The 21312-nt window shown below is 28.5% G+C and overlaps 2 protein-coding genes across 7 annotated transcripts in view; one reads left to right on the forward strand and one right to left on the reverse strand.

Annotated features, from left to right (window-relative positions):
- LOC103568232 (inosine triphosphate pyrophosphatase) overlaps positions 1 to 21312 on the forward strand; it is a 103135-nt gene that overhangs the window by 50601 nt on the left and 31222 nt on the right. The gene's annotated exons all lie outside the window — the stretch shown is intronic.
- Positions 1 to 21312, reverse strand: part of LOC103568234 (serine/threonine-protein kinase minibrain) — a 50978-nt gene that overhangs the window by 7815 nt on the left and 21851 nt on the right. For all 5 annotated transcript variants that reach the window (XR_548855.2, XR_548854.2, XM_008545000.3 and 2 more), the window contains 5 exons: positions 19808 to 20067; positions 2856 to 3024; positions 1711 to 1878; positions 1332 to 1618; positions 362 to 508 (listed from right to left, as the gene is read on the reverse strand). Coding sequence is in view for 3 of the 5 variants with exons in the window: in XM_008545000.3 (XP_008543222.1) it covers positions 362 to 508; positions 1332 to 1618; positions 1711 to 1878; positions 2856 to 3024; positions 19808 to 20067 (1031 nt within the window). In the remaining 2 variants the exon portion in view is untranslated. The remainder of the gene's footprint in view (positions 1 to 361; positions 509 to 1331; positions 1619 to 1710; positions 1879 to 2855; positions 3025 to 19807; positions 20068 to 21312) is intronic.

Raw genomic sequence — 21312 nt, forward strand, 5'->3', positions numbered from 1 at the left:
AAAACTTGAGTATAAATAATAATTTTTTTTCCTCTAAATATTTCTGTTAATATAAAATAAAAAAAAATCATAAATTTTTTCTAAATAACTATCAATAATTTTACTTCTTCAAGTGGTTTTTTTTTTTCATGTATAAATAATAGTAATAGACAGCTGACTTAAAATCTCTTGTAAAGATTGTCATGAATAAAATGAATTGAAAGTTAAGATGTTATGGAGTATAAAATTTCGGAGTTAAGCTGTACAACAGTTGTACGATAAGTTGAGTAATCAAATGACGTTTCTTACGAATAAGGATCTAGTGACTGAAGAAGTTTGTGGAAATATTATTATGTAGTTGATGATTGTACAAAGTTATTACCTCGTTGGCGCCACTGAACAAAGGTTCGCCTGTATGCATTTCTACTAGAATACAACCAAGACTCCACATGTCTATCGCGAGGTCATATGGGATTCCAAGTAAAACTTCCGGCGACCGATAAAACCTGGATTGAATGTACTGGTATATCTGTAAGTACATAAAACAATTAATACATCAATTATTTTATTATATTTTTTCTGTTCAATCATTGTCAGTCAGTTGATTGACATTTTTCAATTAAATTGTAATAACTATCGTCAATTGAGTGGTGATGATAATAATAATAATAACAATTCACCATAATAAAATAATAGAAGACTATATTAATTAAATAGAATTCTTCCAAAGTATGATAGTAAGTCTGGAATACTTGCTCTAACAACATTCATATGAATTCGCCATCACTATCTTCGACACCATTTAAATGGTCTAAAGTAGAATGTACTTGCATCAACTTTGCGGCTGCCTAATTTCAAAACACACTAACTGACAAAAGTAAAATTTTTGAAATATGAATTGAATCATGTTCACAAGACTTCACTGGAACTAAAAATACTAAAAAATTAATTTTGAAAAACTTGTCTACTGTGTTTTGAAATTGAGCAACCGTTTACTGATAATCCCAGTAAGGAACTTCTTTGATAATGAGATTTTATTTTATTTTATTAATGCATTATATTGAATTGCGCATATAAAATAATGCGATATTAGTATTATTAATTTATATGTAGTTACTTATGGGAAAGAATAGAATTTAGAAAATTCTGTCAATTAAGCAGATCAGAAAAATCGTAATTCTCCTAATAAATAAAAAAAATCCTGATCGTTAATTAAAACCCTGTTCATAAAATAATAATAATAATAATAATAATAATAATAATAATAATAATAATAATAATAATAATAATAATAATAATAATAATAATAATAATAATAATAATAATAATAATAATAATAAATAATAGATTACCCGCTGTCCAAGTTGACACGAACTTCCAAAATCGACAATCTTTATCGCACTACGCTTAGGATTGCACAGAAGAATATTTTCGGGTTTCAGATCACAGTGAATGATATTCAATTCCGGCGTGGACAGGAACAAGAGGGCAGTGCACAGTTGCTGAGCAAACTTCCTCGTTAGGTTTAAAGATACTCCGCGGAAATTCGTATTTCTAAGTAGGTCATAAAGATTATAAGACAGTAGTTCGAATACCAGACACAAATGATTTCGCCACATAAAGTGCCTCTTGAGTTTAACTAAAGAAAAAAATAAAAAATTAATTATTAGCTAACATTTATTAGTTAAATTTTATACTTTATTTGATAGAATAATATACATAGAAACTTACCTATATAATACTTGTTATCGGTATCCGCTTTATTCATCATTTCTAATAGCCTAACTTCGATTTGCGCTTGATTTAAAAATGGTTTTTTGTTCTTAATTATTTTTATTGCCACTTGGGTTTGTTCCTCGTGGTCAAATGCTTTTACTACTTGGCCAAAGCTACCTTTACCTAATTAAATTTTATTTATATAATTAGTTAAACAATTTTATTTTATAATCCTTTTAAAAATAAAAAATAATCGTAAATATTTATTCGTTATAATTTTAATTTACTCATTCAAAATTGCAAGATTTTTATTTTAAATTTGTATTTTTTGACTTCGACTTAATACCAAAATTAAATATTATTAAATAATTTAAATAAAAAATTTAAAGACAATAAAATTGCAGTTCGATAGTTAAATTTCTAGAATATAATTTACAGTGTGCAAATACATGATTTATTATGATCCTGAAGATAGCAGACAATTAATAATTCTCGGATTTATTTTTCATCAAATCAATTACAAAAAAAAAAAACTAAAACTATGCACATGTAGAAAATTAAATAAACTACAGGTGCAATTTATTAAATATTTTTTTTTTTTTTCGTTTTTAAAAAAATCCAAAAATTATTAGACGCCAGCTAACTTCAGTATCACGCTTTATTGAAGTTAATAACTATTTTGAATCATTAGACAAAAAAATTTTTGTCCCTGTTTTTTAAAAAAAAAATTTGTACTTTTACTGTCAATTACAATTGAGGTTTTAGTGTCAGAAATTTTTTAATAACAAAAATATAAGATTCTGCAATTAATTAATTTTCAATTGATCTATTATTAATATTAAAAATAATAAATATATCACATTTTCGACGAGTGTAAATGTAGCAGACAGACAAATTTAAAATTACAAACAAATAAAAAAAATGATTAGAAAAATATAATTTATAAAAAATGCATTTATTAATTTTTAAATTTTTTAAATGCGCATTTTTTCAAAATTTTATTTAATTAATTATTTACTGTATTAATAATTTGAAATTTGTCTGATGTCCGCCACATTAACACTCATCAATTTCGAACATACATTTTTAGTATGAACAATGAGAGTTTTTATTTAAAAATTATAAACTCAACAACAAAAAAAAAAAAAAATAATTCTTACCTATTAATGAATCAATTTCATATCGATCTAAGAATTTTTCACCATTCTTAATGATATAATCATGATTATCATCATCCCAACCGTCGTTGTACAGCTTTCTTTCTTTTTTATGAGAGCCATCCTCACCCTGCATCTGTTGCGCTCTTCTTTTTTTCTTCGCATAGTAAACCTTAAAAATAAAAATAATAATAGATTAGCAAATGTTTTTAATTGTGAGTATTGTATATATTTATTAATGTGAAATGTCCGAAAGATAAATACTCAAATATACTCAAGTCAACACAGCTTCTAGTGTCCTCAAGTGTTTATTCTTATCCCAACGTAATCCCGCAGACTCTTTTACCCTTTTTATTCTACTCCTTCTATTACCTCACAAAAAAAGTAAAGTAACCGAAAGAGAGTTAACATAATAATAATCATCAGGAACATAAATATATTTGTTTTTCTTTTTAAAATTTTAACACTCAATATCTCGAGAAATAAATGAGGTTTATATTTATTTTTATTTCCATAAACTTTTTATGGTTTATTACTTTTATATGAAACCGTTATAATATAATATGATAAATAAAAAAAAATTATTCGATGCTCGGATATAAAGTTGCATTTCGTTATTCAAATATTTTAATTATCTCATGAAATAAAATCATCATTTAAAAAAAAAGAAACAATTTTTAAAATAAATAATTAAATATTTAATTATAAATATTTATTACAAAAAAATAATTTTTAAATTTAAATTTAAATATACGCGCGCATTTGTAGTTCACTATGATCTACTTATAGGAGGCAGCACTTTCTATCTAATGTATTGATTTTTATTAATTTTATTATTTTTAATATATCATTAATTTATAAAAATTAAATATTTAACTAAAAAATATAATTATTATTAATATAAAAATAATTTATCAATTTTTTATATTCATATATTTGTTGTAATTATTATTTTACAACTGTTCAGAAATAATTTAAATGAAGATTTTATTTTGTAGTGACGTTGAATCAATTCTAAGGGAAAAATATCGATGTATCTATTGGTTGCGGCGGTCGCTGGTTTAAATAATTATTATTAAATTAATTAATAAATAATTAAAAAAAAATATGCAAGAGTAGAAAAGTAAAAAAGCTACAGGTGCAATTTTTTTAAATACTTTTTTTTAATTTGTCGTTTCCAAAAAAATTTAAAAATTATTAGACGTCGGCTAACTTGAGTATCATAACATAGCCAGGACATTTATATATAAAAAGACATATATAGAAGACAGCTAGATGGGAATCGGCGGAAGGATTTACGATTATAAAAAGGAGGGTCGGTCATTATACCCGTTCTTTTATTTAGAAGAATTCAGAGGACTTGGAGGATGAAAAATAGACGTTGCCAAATTAATTTACTGATTTGAAATTAATGTGAATGTAGCGGATATGAGACAGTTGATAAATTTTAAATAAATTAATTAATTAACACAATGAAATTTTAAAAAATGCGCGTACTGATTTTTCAATTATCTAAGGGCCAGTTTTTCAAATCGAGTTTTTTTTTATCCGGACTTAATATATTGCTGTATATCTTGTACATTAATAGTATATAGATATACCAGTAATAATTTAAATCCAGATTTTTAAAAACCCGATTTGAAAAACTAGCCCTAAATAAACATTTTTTTATTTTTATTCTGTTTAAATTTCATTGATTTATTCAAAATTTAAAAAATTGAAAACTGTCAGCAAAATTCATACTTATCAATTTGAATAATACTGAAGTTAGCCTTCTGATAATTTTTTGGTTTTTTTTTTAAACGATAAATAATAAAAAAAAAATATTTAAAAAAATTGCACCTATAGTTTTTTAAATTTTCTACATGTGCATATTTTTCTTTTTTTTTTCTTTTTGTAATTGATTTGTTGAAAAAGAAATGTAAAGATTGTTAATTGTTTGCTAACTTTAGGACCACTAATTTAATTAATTACTACATCTAAAGAATTGTAATTTCAATTATTATTATTATCAACAACAAATATCGTGACTGGATCATTATGATTTTTATCTGGCCCATTATTGAAAGGTCGCAAATGTTGTTATTAAAAAGATTTTATATACGCTGCTGGCGAGTACCAGCCCTTGTTACACTATAATTTTAATGGGGTTCCTTCGTTTTTTTTAATTAAAAATTAAATTTTATAAAATTTAATGGAAATGATGAAAGAGTAAGAGAAAAAGAGAGAGAGAAAGCGGATGCTGTACAAACAATATTTGTTGTGGCGGAGAAAAAACGGAAAGAAAAGGTGAAAATAAAAAAGGACAACTACATGGGAAAAGGTGTCGGGACTTGCGGTGGTGGGAAGAAGGAGAGGTGATTGTACCCGTCCTTTTATCGAGTTTTTCTTTTGTTTCCAATTATCAAGACAATGAAGAGTGAAAACGATGCTGGAACGAGCTATACAAGGGGAAGTCTATCAACATACACTAAAGAATCATTTCTGTTGACGTGTTCCATTTTCAAATTTAACTACAAAAATAACTATTCGTTAATTTTCCATGTGTTTATCATTTATAATAATTAAAATAATAAATTACTACTTAAATGCATACTTTTCAATGCAAATTTTAAAAAATTGTTATTTAATTTAAAATCCGTTTTATTTTGGAGTTTTTATTTTAAAAATTATATTTTTAATGACTGTTACAAAGTGCAAAGAAATTACGGGAGTGATTATGAATTTTATTTAAATCTGAATCCACTCTGTTACTCGGAATTTTGGAATTTGGTAAAAAATCACTTTGCATATGGAGTAAATACGAAATGTTTTTTTCAGAAGTGATCTGGATTTTATTCAAATCCGCATTCACAGTTTCGGAGTTTTAATATTTAAATAAACTCTCTCTAGGAGTAAATTTTACTCCGAATTGAAGTTTACGTATTAAAATACTACCCCTTGGAGTTAATTTCACTCCAAGGGATTCAATTTGCGTTTTCTCTGAAAATTTTCGACAATATAATCATTTACAATGAAACTGAATTCGGATTTAAATAAAATCTGTAATCACTACCGGTTCTTTACAGTGTATAAATATTATCTGCATATTTTTTGTGGGGAAAATTATTTGAAAAAGGTAGTTGGTTATTTTGACTGAATGTCGACAGTACTTTGATAATAAACTGCAGTAACGAGTAGCAGTAATAGCATTTATTATGAGTGTCAATGTAGCAGACATCAGTCAAATTTAAAATTATTAATAAATAAAGTAAATAATTAATAAAATAAAATTTTTAAAAAAATGGGCATTTAAAAAATTTAAAAATTAATAAGTGCATTTTCCATAAATATTATTTTTTAATTATTTCCTCTATTTATTTATAATTTTATATTTGTCTGATATCTGCTACATTATGAAACTGAAGTCATCCGAGTCTAATAATTTTGAAATTTTTTTTTAAACGATAAATTATAAAAAAAAAAAACATTTGAAAAAATTGCACCTGTAGTTTTTTAAATTTTTTACATGCGCATATTTTTATTTTCGATTTTTTTTTTAATTGACTTGTAGAAACAAAAATCAGAAAATTTTTCATTGTCTGCTAACATTACTACATTCACACTCATGCAGACATCAGACGAATTTAAAATTATTAATAAATAGAATAAATAATTAATAAAATAAAATTAAAAAAAAATGGGCATTTAAAAAATTTAAAAATTAATAAGTGCATTTTTCATAAATATTATTTTTTGAATTATTTCCTTTATTTAAAATTTTAAATTCATCTGTCTACTACATTAATTCTCACATATGTATTTACTCCATATCTTAAAATTTTATTATAATTTCATAATTTTCAGAGTAATTATTTTGAATTATCGATTTAAAACTGAATTTTAAGTTCAAAAGATCTACAGCCTTATGAGCAACACAGGGAAGCTGTACAGCGACACAAGCAAAGGCTTGACATTTCCGTCCAGTGGTACCCCGCTGAAGCTTGTGGTGGTGGGTAATATGGGGGTTCTGCGCAACCCCATGGAACTCATCATCTCGTTCATTATGTAAATCTTTATTTCTCCATGCTTTTGTAGCACTTCAGTACACAAAAATCTTGTTCATCCCCTTTATCATAACAACTATTGTATTAAATCGCAAACCAGTGCAACAGAATAAACCAATGAACCAGCAACCAACGAGTAAGAGATACAAGTACAAGATGACAAAGCGCAGAATCCAATATGCCGACCGCGCGGAATCGATATCAATGCGACCACGTGAAAATCATGCTGCTTAAACGATAAAAAAAACTAAATAAATTTATAAAAAATAGCATCTTAATAATAATCAGTGGTAAGAATAAAAAATAAAATTTGTTATTAAAAAATTTTATCAAAACCTTTTAATTAATCTTCAAACAATTCATAACAATAACTTATTAATTCTCGGCGTTATTAAAGCGGGGGAAAATCTTGGATGAGTTTCAGAGAGGCAGGAAAGCATGAAAAGCCTCTGCCTCTCAGTCTCAGTCTCGTCGCGTCTCGAATGACGTATTACCCACCGGTAGTCCATCGGTCAATGACCTCATCGTTTTAACTACCATCTAGACTAATCAACGTATCAAAAAATTTACTTTTTTGATAATCATTTATGTATACAAACCAAACCACTAATTGAATTATGAATTTGAATAAAAATCCATGTTTTTGACGTAATGTACATGAGTTGGTTTGGTGTAACACCTCTGATATTTAAAATAAAATAATATTAAATTGACGGTGATAGAGTGGAAGTGAATGATGACTTCCACGACATTTGAAATGACATAAACTGACTTTGAGGAGTTAACGATTACTATACAGCACATGTGTGATAGTAGATGAATGGCGTTTGATTGTGATATTGGTATAGCATCGAAAATCACGAACTCGGCGTTAGGCGCGACCTACCCCAAACCCAGTGCGCTTTACGTGACCTCTTTGGCCTGGTTCGACAATGTCGATGCACGCGCTCGATTCAGGTCGTCGTTGTCGTTGTCAAGTATATAAGTATACATATATAATATAGTATGAGAATGTGAATTAGCGTTCACCAGATGCAATGAGATTTCAATTGAAACGACTGCATTTGACTGGACGTCACGAGCATTGGGGGTTTAATTTTCTTTTATTTATTTATCATTTTTGTTTTAACATTTTTTTTTTTTCTTAAAGTTAAAGGCTGTCGCTTGACTTTGATTGATAAGCGAGAAGCATTCTCGGCAGATTAAAGGATCCTGGAGATCTCGACTCGTGGAAGAACAACGAGGAGGAACAAGGAACATCTTTGACGGGATTTTGTGTTTAGATTGTGAGATACAAGGTGGCACCCACCTCTTTTTCTTTCTCTACTTTGCTACGGGTCTCTATCTTTCTTTTCTCAGATTCTATACTCTTTGGGTCTTTTGGTTCTCTACCTTAACATTACCACTGTCTCATTTTCTTGAATTTCTTGCTTTCTTGCTCTTATACTGTATGGTCTCTTGGCGACGTCGCGCGCCGACTCCCTATCCCATCACTGAGGAAAGGGTAACTACCGTCGTCTCTACTCTTCTCGTCTCGTCTCGTCGCGGCTCTTCTCTTCTCATCACTGTTACTTTTTCTCTCTTATGCTAACGGCTTTGGTACTCTTGTGCATACTCTCTTCAACACGTTGCTGCCTCCGGTCGTCTGCTCAACGCCACACCAACCGTTGGCTAGACCCTATTCTCCGTCTCTCTCTCGCGTTTCTGTTGCTATGCGCGAGTGCATGAGACCGGCCCCATATGCTGCATTCGTTGTTACACCAAGCAAAAGCGACACTAGACCACTCACTCTTTACAGCTATTTATAAATATATCAATAGATGCATATTTATATCTTATGAATTTATGTTTTTATTGTTTTTTGTACGACGCATTTAATATGCATTTTTATTAAATTTATTGATTTAAGAAAATAGTAGAAAATTTCATGTATTATTGATTTTTTTATGTTACATTTACATTTTATGTTTTGTGACTAAATTTACAGAACTATTTTATTAACATTAAATTTTTTCATCATGATACTTAAGCTAGTTGACGTCTAATAATTTTGGAATCATTTTTTATAATGATAAATTAAAAAAAAAATATTTTGAAAAATTGCACCGATAGCTTTTTTAATTTTCTACATGTGCATATTTTTGGTTTTTTTTTTTTTTTTTAATTTACATTTTAAAAAATCCGAAATATTCTTTATATCTTAAAATTTAGAAAAAAAAAGAAATTTTTTTTTACACATTGGCGAGAAATGAATTATGATATTATCACGATATGTAAAAAAAAAGAATTGAAACTGTGATATAACACTTTTTCTCAAAGGAATATTTTTTATAATTACGCAATTAAATAAATATTCAAGATAAATTCCACATGTCTAATTTATATTTATGGAATTTTAATGATAACAGTAAATTAAGGTCACTAATCAATTTAATTATTTTATTTCTTTATATAAATCGATATATTCATTGAGTATAGTTATTATTTTTTAATATTCAATAATAATTACTTCTTAATAATTTTTTTTTATTATACGATTATTTGCTTTTTTTTTTTTTTTAATTTAAAATTTCATGGTACTGGTTAACCGACGTCTAATAAATTTTGAATGATTTTTTAAAATGATAAATTTAAAAAAAAAAATGTTTGGAAAAATTGCACCTACAGTTTTTTGAATTTTGTAAACGTGCATATTTTTTTTAATTGATTTGTTGAAAAAAAAAATCCGAAAATCTTAGATTTAGTCAATTAGAGTCATATAATTTTAACCGAAAAAAAATTTTTTTTTTATCAATCCGAGTTACAAAAAAAAATTTTTTACTGATCAAATTCAATCTGAGCTCAAAATTGGAATAAATACAAAACTAAATTAAATAAATAAAAATTTGAGTTAGGAAATAGATGAGTTTAAACGAGTGTGAATGTATCAGACATCAAATAAATTTAAAATTTTAAATAAATAGGGTAAATAATTAAAAAAATAATATTTATAAATTTTTTATATATTTTTCATAAATATTATTTTATTAATTATTTACTTAATTTATTAATAATTTGAAATTTGTCTGCTACATTCACACTCGAGAGTTTAAAAAAATCAAAATTTAAAAAAAAAAAACAAAAATGAGTTAGAATAATAAAAAAATAAAGTATCTGATTAAGTTGACAGAGTAAATGAGAATAAGAAAAAGTGAAATGTATAGTAAGGGAATTATTAAAAGGAGACTTTTTAAAAAGCAGATAGAGATAATAATGCTGGACTATCAGTCCAAAGTATCTGAGATATTTTAATAACGTTAACTGTCAGACAGGATGACGAAATGCCACGTCATCAGACGAGGTCGTTTCATGAATCTCAGCAGCTAAGAAGTGTTGATATATGTATATATATAGTAGTACAGAAGCACAGCAGTACAGAGTACAGCACAGCATAGGACGGCATGACACAGTAAAGATACATACTTTTAAGCTGAGAGTTAAGTTGCAAATTGGTGGGAGGTCCACGCGGATAAAGAGAAGAATGTGGAGAGGTAAAAAGAGACTGAGACCGAACAAGATAAATGATCAGAGAGTCATGAATGAAGTCGTATGAAACTCAAGAGCACCGTTCTACGACCTTCCAGGACGTCCACGTTCTACTTGTTCATCGGTACTCCTTTTTTTTATTATTATATTTAATTTTTTTTATATGACTATCTTATATTTTTTTTTTAGATTTATTTTTACCACGGCTATGTACACTCTTCCTGTCGTACAGGACATACCATACCAAGTTAAGAAAAACTGGCAACGCTTTACCACGTCGCGTTTTTTTTTTTTTTACATTACTATTACCTACTACTTCTACTTCTCCTACTACTACTACTACAAACACTACCACCATCATGATCCCATCTCCTATAAACGATACCAAAAGAACGGAGTATAGAATACATAGAAAGAAATACATACAACGAATTGGTAATGTAGAAGAGTCTAGTCTAGACGAAAAAAAATAAAAAAAAAAAAACGATGGTAAGATGATGATAAAAATAAAAAGAAATGAAGGCTCGAGAGTGACCAATCGATCCCTCCTTATATAATTCTTAAAGGCGGGGGCTGCTGAGATCGAAGAGGCGGCTGATGCTTTACGTTACTTGAAAAGGATAAGATTTTTAGACATACATATACATATATATATATATATATATATATATATATATATATATATATATATATATATATATATATATATATATACATACTATTAATCGATATTTTGCTTTATCCCAAAAATAAACACGGGCTTTTAAATTTTTATATTTAACTACAATTTCAACCATCAAATTTATTTGACGGTTTAAATTTTGGTTAATCTGAAATCGTTAATGAAATAGGCAATAAACTAATAAATGTAAAATATATTTTATATATTTTTTTTTCGATATATTTAAATTTAAAGCGCGATGATGACGTGAATACTTTTTATAAACATCGTAGACGCTATAAAGATTTAAAGTTATAATAGAAACAAAGAAGAAAAAAAGGAAGAAGAAGAAGAAGAAGATGCCAATAAGTTGATACGTCCCTGAATTTTTGGCCTTCTGAGTCATCAGCAGACTAACAAGTAACGGTCAACGGAAAGTTTCCAAGACTACCTTTTATATGTGATATATATGTATATGTACATGTAAAAGGGCACAGGTTTTATTAACTTAAGAGTCTTGCGGTTTAGAATTAATCCTTTACTTTTGTAAGCCGAAAATTATGGGGCACTGGTGTTGCGAACAACATTAGAGTTTAACGTAATTACGTAGAGCAAGTCTGGACAAAAACCCGGATAAACATTACAAAGAAAGTTTAGAAAAAGTAATAACAATAATTTAGTGATAAAAAAAAAAATTAATGAAAAGATGTAATGTGTAGTAGCGTTAGCGGGTGAAACTGCACGAATAATGTAATGTAATATAAGTAAAAGGGATAAATTGTGAGCCCAATCACGCTTCGTTATTTCCATTATTCTCGTCAGGACAGAAGGCCTAAACTAGTGTAGACTTTTAGAGCAATCCTTCTTCGTCTTGTTCATAAACTTCTTGTTCTTTTTGTCCTTCGCCCTTTCCCTTCGTTTTCCGTCTCTCGTGCCACGAATATTCGACGACAATGGGACGTTCGTAACCACACGCTGATTAAACCTAAACCCTGGCCTTGTCGGTCTAGTATTATAGACTAGTTTAGTTTCTCAATATATATTTATACTGTATGTATATATATATATATAGTGAGACATAGTTAGTGGAGTTTAGTTTAGAACGGGACAGGGTCCTGATCCTGTGGACTTGTCGAATCGACAGTCAGCTCGAGTTCGGCGTGAAGTAAAGCAAAGAAAGATAAAAAAATAAAAAAAATTGAAAGCGTGGCAGAATCAAATTCTACGGAGCCAATAAAATCTGTCCTGAGGTCACAATTGAAGAAAACAATGGACATTCAGAGAAACGTTTAGCATATATACGAGAGAAAACTGTCTCGTCTTCAGTCGTATTTTCCTTTCTCTCTATTTTGTGAGTATAGACTAGACTGTTGTTGCTGTGTATGGTAAGATATTATATATAGTGAAACAGCCTTCACTTGGAGACTTGGCGAAATCGCAATGCCACTTGGAAACTATTGATACTTTCTTTCACTCGGTTACTTTACTTTATAGTCTTCTTCGTCGTCTTCAACTTCTTCCCCGAGTTGTTCATCTTCTGCTTATAGTATTTTCTTCTTATCTTGTTTTTTATTTTATTCTTGTTCGTTGTCTTCTCACGGTGTTTTTCCTTCTCTTATTCTTTATCCACTTGCTATCCGTTGCTATTTCACTTCCGTCTATACTGTTTTCCGGTTCTTTTATAAAACCACAACTTTTGTCGGTTTCAATTTTTACGCCAACTTTTCGTTTAAACCTTTTTCGAGAAAAAGTTAACACTTTGGATTAAGAATAACCATCTTTTGAAAAAACTACTATAAACAATTATTATTTTAAATATAAACATATATTAATAGTCGGCAAAAATTATTTTTTTAATTTAAATAGTCAATTGAGTGACAAAAATTTTCTTACACTAAAAAGTTGTGGAAGTGAACGCGGGTTTAATCTAGAGTTAATGTGGAGTCTCTTGCGTAAGGCTTACTATTATATAAAAATTCAAATTTTATATTTTTGGCAAAAATGAATCAATAATTATCTTTCTTTAAAATTTTAGTGTTATCGATCATTTGAAAAAATTATCAACGATTAAAAATCAAAGTTTTAACACAGTCTTATGGGAAACTATAATTTTTTATGTTTCAACTTTATAACAAAAATATTATTAGAATAGACAAAAGGACAAATGTTTCAAAATATTATTTAATTTATGTTAATGATATAATCGTTTTAAAAAAAGTGTTATGGATGATTTGAATTATTTATCAATAATAATGGTTAGTAAAACTGAAATTATGACGTCACGTCATTGGCCATTTTAAAAACCAGCAACAGCGCACGATTAAAAAAAAACGTATGTGTAAACATAGACAAAGGAGACCATAAAATTATAAGAAATTATTTTTAAACTGTCAAAATATTTAAGTTGTTTGTTTAATTGGTAATTAAAAAAATTTTCTATTAAAAGATCGATCATCATTGCTTACATTATTATAATTATTCTTATTATTATCATTCATGATGTGTATTAATCGTATATTTACATGTATGTATATATTGAGATTTAAAAATTGCGAAATTGCCGGATTTATTATGGCAAAAAAAATCTGTCAAAGTAATGTTTAATTAAGAAATTTATATTTTTTACAATGACTGTTATTTAAAAATTTTCGATAGTTGGACAAAATTGATAAATTATTTAAAAGTTATTGAGATATTTTCAAAAATTTAATAGCCTTTGAATTAAATTTGAAACAGCTAGCCCTCATTTGAATCACGAGTCGCACCCTTAAAATTAATCAGTGAATATTCACTGCACAAATAGTCCCATATCACTAATTAAATCAGTGATGTACATGGGACTAATTCGCAGTAAATATTCACTGATTGCGGGATTTTTCACTGATTCATTTTAAATGAGGAGTTGATGACTATTTATTTAATCCTTTGGAGTGAAATTTACTCCGAAGGTAAATTTATTTTAATATTAAAACTTCGAATTGGAATGAATACGAATTTAAATAAAATCAAAATCACTCCGATGAAAAAAGAAACTCCTGACTTTTTACAGTGTACAGGATTATTTATAGTACATAAAAAAAAAAAATAAATAAATAAGAATAAAATCCTAGTAAATCTGATCCATAAAAAAAATTTAGTTGAATAAATTTTAATTCGATGAGACAAAAGGGCAACGTCAAGTGTTGAAAGTGATAAAAAAAGATAAAAACAATTTAAAAAAAAATGTTAAGAGGAACTACTTTGAAGGTAATGATGATTAAAATTATAAGTTAAGTGATTACTAATTGGGACATCCTTCTTGTATGATTTTTATTTTGTTAAAAAATTTCCATACCACTGGCTATGTATGTCGTCTGTGCTAACTGATAAATGGAGTATGCTAACCGCCGCTATGAGAGCAGTAGCTTGGCACCTGAGTGCATAGTTGACTGACCTGGTTCAGTATATAGCAAGAGAGATGGATGCAGAATTCTCCGACTAGACACGATGGTCATGCGACGGTTGCTCACCACTCTTGGAATGTGCCCAGGACAAGCCATGCCCTTCATACCAGTTAGATCACGCACATTTTTACCCCATCTCCTTTTATTATTTTACATTTTTACCTTTATTTATACTTTTACGTATCCTTTATTGTTCATTTTATTATATTGTTTTTAATAATAATAATAATAATAATAATAATAATAATAATAATAATAATAATAATAGTAATATCCTTATTGTTGTTATTATTTCAGAGGATGAGAAGATTCTCAGAGTAAATCGATCCCCAAGATTTTCTGGTGGACGTGCATTTCCCTTCAAGAAGTGAAGCTTGTCTTGGAGAAAAATCGTCAAGTCCAGCAAACGTTTGAGGAGGATGGAAAAGAAAGGAGAGACGTTCTTGCGTGCCTTCAAGGCAAAGAATAATGGCTGTCCTACCAAAACGATATCCCTAAGATCTTTCTTTCTTCTTCTCATTTCTTCCTTATAGTTTTTATTTTATTCATTTTCTCGGTCTGGTAGAAGAAATAAAAAAAAAAAAAAAACAACAAACCTTCAGGATATCCCTGGCTGTTTAATCGCGACGTAGTTATCGTTACGATTTAAACTCAACCACGATCCTGAGTTCCTGACGAACAAGATGGTTTGGGAAAATAAACGAGAAAAAAAAATCATGGTAATAAAAAACTAAATAAATAAAATAAGTGTTAAAGAAAAAGAAGAAAAATTTATTTAGAAAAAAGAAATAAATAAAAAAAGGTCTGTTTTTTCTTTGTTTGATTTTTTTTTCACACTTGAAAGAATTCAGTTTCTATTGTGGTTTGTTTGCTTGTTTTAATCTTAATTTTATGAAGATAAATAACAAAATAATAATAATTTACACAAAATAAATAGTTGGATGTTTTTTTTTTAGTAATTTAGATTAATAAATTCCACGATTATAAAGTAGTAATTAAATTAAATTAAATATTTAATTTAAAATGATATTTAATTTTTTAAATATTTTCCTTTTTAAATTTGCGATTTTTTAATATGAATTAATATTTTTAAATAAAAAATTGACTATCATAAATTTAAATAAAATGGAAACGTCTCATTTTTTTGAACTTTAATAATTTAAAAACTACTAAACATGATACTTTCACTATTCGATGCAACATCACTCGGAGAAAAGATTTTAGGCTAATTATTATAATTAATTCATGCACATTTCATCACCTTTTTTTTTTTATTTTTCTTTTTTTTACATACATTAATTTCGCGATTAAACGTTAACACAAAAAAACTAAAGCAAGAAAAGGTGATTATATTTTCAAATGACATTCGTAGTGTACTTATAAATTTTAGAAAAAAATGTTTCAAACAAAAATTGTAGAAAATTTAATTTGCTACAAAAAAGGTCTAGAGGTTTATTAGTGTAGCTCAAATAGTTTTAAAGTTATCAAGAAAATAAATAAGGAAATTATTTATGTGACAATAATTTTCTGATACTTTTTTGCAACTACTTGGAAACCATCAGGTGTATGTAAAAATTTCAAAAGACCTTTTTTGTGGAGAATTAAATTAGCTACTAAATTGTTTATATACATTTTTACCATATCTGTAATAGTTGAGCAGAAATTTAAATTTTTTCATACACGGAAAAAAAATGTACCCGGCTCTTTTAAAATGAATCAGTGAAAAGTACTCTAATCAGTGAATATTCACTGTACAAATGGTTCCAAGTATATCATTAATTGAATCAGTGATACTTGAGACTGATTCGCAGTGAATATTCACTGATTTTCAGGTCTTTTCACTGATTCATTTTAAGAGAGTGAGAATCGGAACGTTTTTTGTGCAACAAAAAAAAAATGGAAAATAAAAAATCTACTGCATGATTAGATTTTTGAAATGTTTCACATATAGATGCTGATACATCAGCTGATAATTTTAGGCCACCTCGACCTCCAGAACTACCTCAAGCAGTCAAATTACATTAATTTTTTTCATTTTCGTTGCGCGAAAAACGTTCCGATCTTCAGGTATATAAAAAAAAAATTTCTTATTATTTAGCGCGAGAAATATTTTGAACTATGAAATGGAAACAAAAATTTTATCAGGACTAAAAAATTTCTTGTCTCAAGAAATCCTTTATTTTTCTGTAGTAATTTAAAAAAATTTAGTAAAAAGTCTAATTGAATAAATTTAAAAAAATGATAATAATAATAAAATTGATATTTTTATTGTGCTGATACGAATATGTATAAAATAAAGCAATAAAAAATAAAAAAGAACATAAAATATTAACGAGTTCATGATTGTCTGTGGTTAATTATTCGTAAAGCTCGCGAGTAGTTACGCCCAAGAATTTACAATATTCGTAAATTAATAATAAAAAAGATGATACATAAATACTTGAGAGGAAATTCAACGACGCCAATGACACTACGAAATTATTAAAGGGTCGTGTCATCCATTTTCGTCGTCGCGGATAATTTACCTTGCGTGACGTCTTTTCACCGTATACCCAGTATTATCGATACTACGTATAGTATACATATATATAGGCGGTAAGTAAGTAAATGCATAAGTTAAATGTATAATCTATTATTCGTGGCGCCAAATAGTTTCAATTTTTTAGTTACCTCCCTCACTTAGTTTTATTTTATCTTTCAAATAAATTAAAACCTAACCGATAAACAGCATTAATTTATGCACTAAAATCTTGTTTAATTTTCATATAATTACTCCGTACATCAATAATGTGGTGTACAAACTTGATAAACAAAAAATCCTGCTATTTAATCCACGTGCTATTTAACTATAGTTAATTTGCTGAAACTTTCATCAATATGTCTTAGCTAATAATGTAAAAAATTACTCTAAAATAATTTAGAGTAAGTTTTTATAGGCAGTAAAGATTATTAATTAATTAATTTATTAAATAATTAAACTTTTTTAAATAGTTTGTTAAAATAATTGCTGGAAATAATGATAATTAATTTTTTATGCAACAATTCTTCTGGTTATTAAACAAAAATAATTGGCATGAAGGTTATTTATGCAAAATAATTATGTGCAATAATTCAATATATTTATTATCAATTCAAAAATATATATAATTATTTAAGGGCATTCTCAGGCAGTGACCCCTCCTTTATTAATATATTCAATGACTGTCGTAATCATAATACAATTTTATTAATTTTCTAAAAAAAATTGAAGCATTAATTGAAAAAAGGACAACGTTGTTTCAAGTTTACCGACATAGAATTCCAAAAAAAAATATATACACTGGTGTTATTAATTAGGAGTTAAACGAAATTTGTTAAATAAATTTAAGCCTGCAAAATTTTTAAATTCCAAAAGTGTTCAAATGGAATCGGGTAAAATCGAATGATTCGAAAATTTTCGAATTCGAAACTTCACATTATTTGTCAATTTTTAAATTATCCGAAAATTTTCAAATTATTTGTAACTTTTAAAATTACTCGATTCAAATCGAGAAAATTCTAATCATTTTTCAAATATTCCATTTTTATTTAATAGACAGCTTAGTTTTTCAAAAACCAAAAATCATTTTTTCGTAGATTCGTGTCTGAGCTCTACATCTGACATCTGACAAAAATTTGAATTATGAGTAAAAATATTACAATATTAAGTCGTTCAAAATAAAATTTTATAATTCTTCGTAAATTTACGAATAATTCACAAGTTCAAATTATTTCATCCGAAGTTCAATTCGATACGAATAATTCGTAAGTTTAAACTGTACGCAGATTCTTATAAAATTCGAATAATAAAATTTAAATGAAGATTTTACTGAAATTTGTTTAAAAATTTTTTTTTAACTCTTCTACTCCTACTCTCTAAACATGATTAAGTGAAATAAGTGAATATTCACTAATTCTGAGCGCCAACCGAACTACTTTTTGAAATTAGTGATTCGGTTTGCACTTGGAATTAGTGAATATTCATTTATTTTAACTAATTTATGTTCAGAGAGTAATTAATATCAAGTGTAAATAATTTTTTATTAAATCTATATCTCAATAAAATCGCAACTACATTGTCCTTTTTTCAATTAATGTTTTAATTAATTCATAAAATTTTTATACGGTTATGGCAGTTCAAGGTCATTAAATATTTAAAAAAACTCGGGGGTATTGTCTGAGAATGGCCTTAAAAAATTAATCAATCAGAAAATGTTTCGTACTATAACTAGACCATCAGTTATTATTTTACGCAATAACATTAATATCGATGCGTTATTTTAAACGTAAAAGCTTTTACTAAAAAAATGATTCACTGTCATGGTCTCTACTTTTAAAATTTATTATCCATTAATTACTTCCTCAACTTTTTGCGTGACTCAACAAAGCATTTAAATATGTATTACGTATAGGGTAGAGATGATGAAATTTTTTATTTAAAAATTTAAAAAAACTACATTAATCAAGCATAAGTATATGCTATAATGTATACTGTCAGAAATATTATTTTGGTAATTAGCATAGTATCATAAATAAACACATAGATGGGGTAAGTTAAATAAATTAAAATTTATTTGAGGATTTAAAATTTTAGTTGTAATTATCACGGTGGTTGGGTATGTGTGTATATGTAGTGTTAAGATAAAAAAAGGGTCAAAGCGAAACTCATTTGGCTAGCTCTCAGGTGTCGGTGGACATTTAAGACCAGTGTAACGACTCAACGGATGAGCGAGCTCAAACCTCGCCAGGCGCCACAAGTCACCCCTTAGTCTTCTCTTCGCTTTTGTACTGTGCCTTGTGCCGCGGCCACCCACCTTGTCCCCAGGCTGTCGGCATGACAGCCCGTTTAACTTACTACCACACCAGCTATTACCATCATACTATCGCCAGTACCACCAACACCAAAGGGAGATCAAGTCAGATAGGGAGAATTAGTCGTTCACAATCAGAGACAGCGTTGGGACCTTCAATTTAACCCTCGACTACTCAGTTTTCTCACACGTGCGTCACGTGAATACAAGGGGATGACTAAACTCTGTTATTTTACTCTCGGGACACTAGATTATTAGCTATGCTTCATGAGCTTTAACCTCCTAAATGTCCGTTGTTATTAATACTGAAGTCAAAAAAAGTTTTTTGTTCGACATGTCAGCAAAAATAGTCTCGGTATTTTTTTATCAACCAGTTGATGGCATACGATAAATTACTCTTTAAACGGACAATAAAAAATAAGAGAGATTTAAAATTTAATTTTTTTCTCACCTCGTTGATGTGTTTGTAAGTTTTAATGAGATCAACGCTAAGTTTTCTTAGCGGCGCAGTCGCGGGGTCCCGAAACCTGTGGGGTATCCTCGCTTGCATCGCGTGGATATCCGCGGGTGTCTCTTGGGGCACACCCCCAGACCCAATACCACTTCCAGCAACACCAACTCCCGCTCCCGTTCCACATCCTGGTAGCGGTTCCTCAGCTACTAATCGTCCGTATAGCGGCGCACCGCCCGTTCCAGTTCTCCCGCCACTCACTGAAAACAAATTATTTCATTTTTATTTGAACAATTGATTGCGAAAAAAAAGTCCTTCACCATCAAGTAAATAAATAAATTAAAAAAAAAAAAAATGTACAAAATTCACCCTAAAAAAATTCAATAAAAAATTGATGTTATCTTTAAAATGAATAGAAAAAAAATAACAATTAAAATAATAGATTAAAATTAATGGATAGGTTAAAAAAATTTATGAGTGAGAATAATTTTTTGTGAGGAAAGAGGCTCGAGGGAACAACGAGGAAGTGTATGTGCGTGTCCTCGGGTAACGACCCCCTTGGCATCGTCCATGTCGGGTGTCTGCAGTACTTTTACCCTCTCATCCTCTTTCCCTTATTCTCTTCCTCCGACACAAAACTATACCAGACTTGAATCTGGTATATAATATATATACATGTGCATAATACATATAAATATATATACAAATACAACAATACATGAGGAATAAAATCCTACAGTAGTTGGTAACAGCAGTCATTAATTTGACGTATGCGTTGCCGTCCGGGCGAGTGGCTTGGCACTTGCTAACGCATTATCGTTATTTTAACGACTCTGCTTCGTCCCATTCGAAACCCCGAAAATTTCTCCCGCGTAAATTTTTACTTCCTTATAAATAAAATCTCGGTGCCGCAATAAAATTCAAGAAGCTCAAGAAAAAAAATTAAAAAAATAATACTAATTAGCATAAGTTTTTTTCTCTGTTTTGACGAGGCGTATCGGAAAGTAAAGTCACAGAGTGCGGACGGTGCACGAGCCTCCAGTTGTAAATGTGGGTCAGGGCGCGGTTGAATGAAAAAAATATCATTCATTAACACGCTCGGACAGGGGCTCTCAGACACTCTATACTGTACGACAGACGTTCTATCTCACTTCATTCTCTCAATCTCCTCGTTAACGTCATCGTGCAGTACAGTATCAACATTACAGTACGTACATCACACTTGAGTATAAATACAGTGTGTACAGAAGTTGTCGTCGACGTCAACGTTCTACTTGAAAAAGCCTCGTGCACGGCCTCATTTACATGTGCCACTGCACGACACTAGTCCCGCCAACGACTCCAATCGATTGACTTGCTGGAGATACCGATCATATGAAAATACTTTATTATTAATAAACAACAACAAGTACATTTGTACTTGCAAAAATCGAGTCTATAAATGAACACTTATTTTAGTTAATAAAATAAAAAAATTAATTATTTAATTGAACTAAATTGTAAAG

Source organism: Microplitis demolitor, chromosome 4, assembly GCF_026212275.2.
Source record: "Microplitis demolitor isolate Queensland-Clemson2020A chromosome 4, iyMicDemo2.1a, whole genome shotgun sequence".
Lineage (NCBI taxonomy): Eukaryota > Metazoa > Arthropoda > Insecta > Hymenoptera > Braconidae > Microplitis > Microplitis demolitor.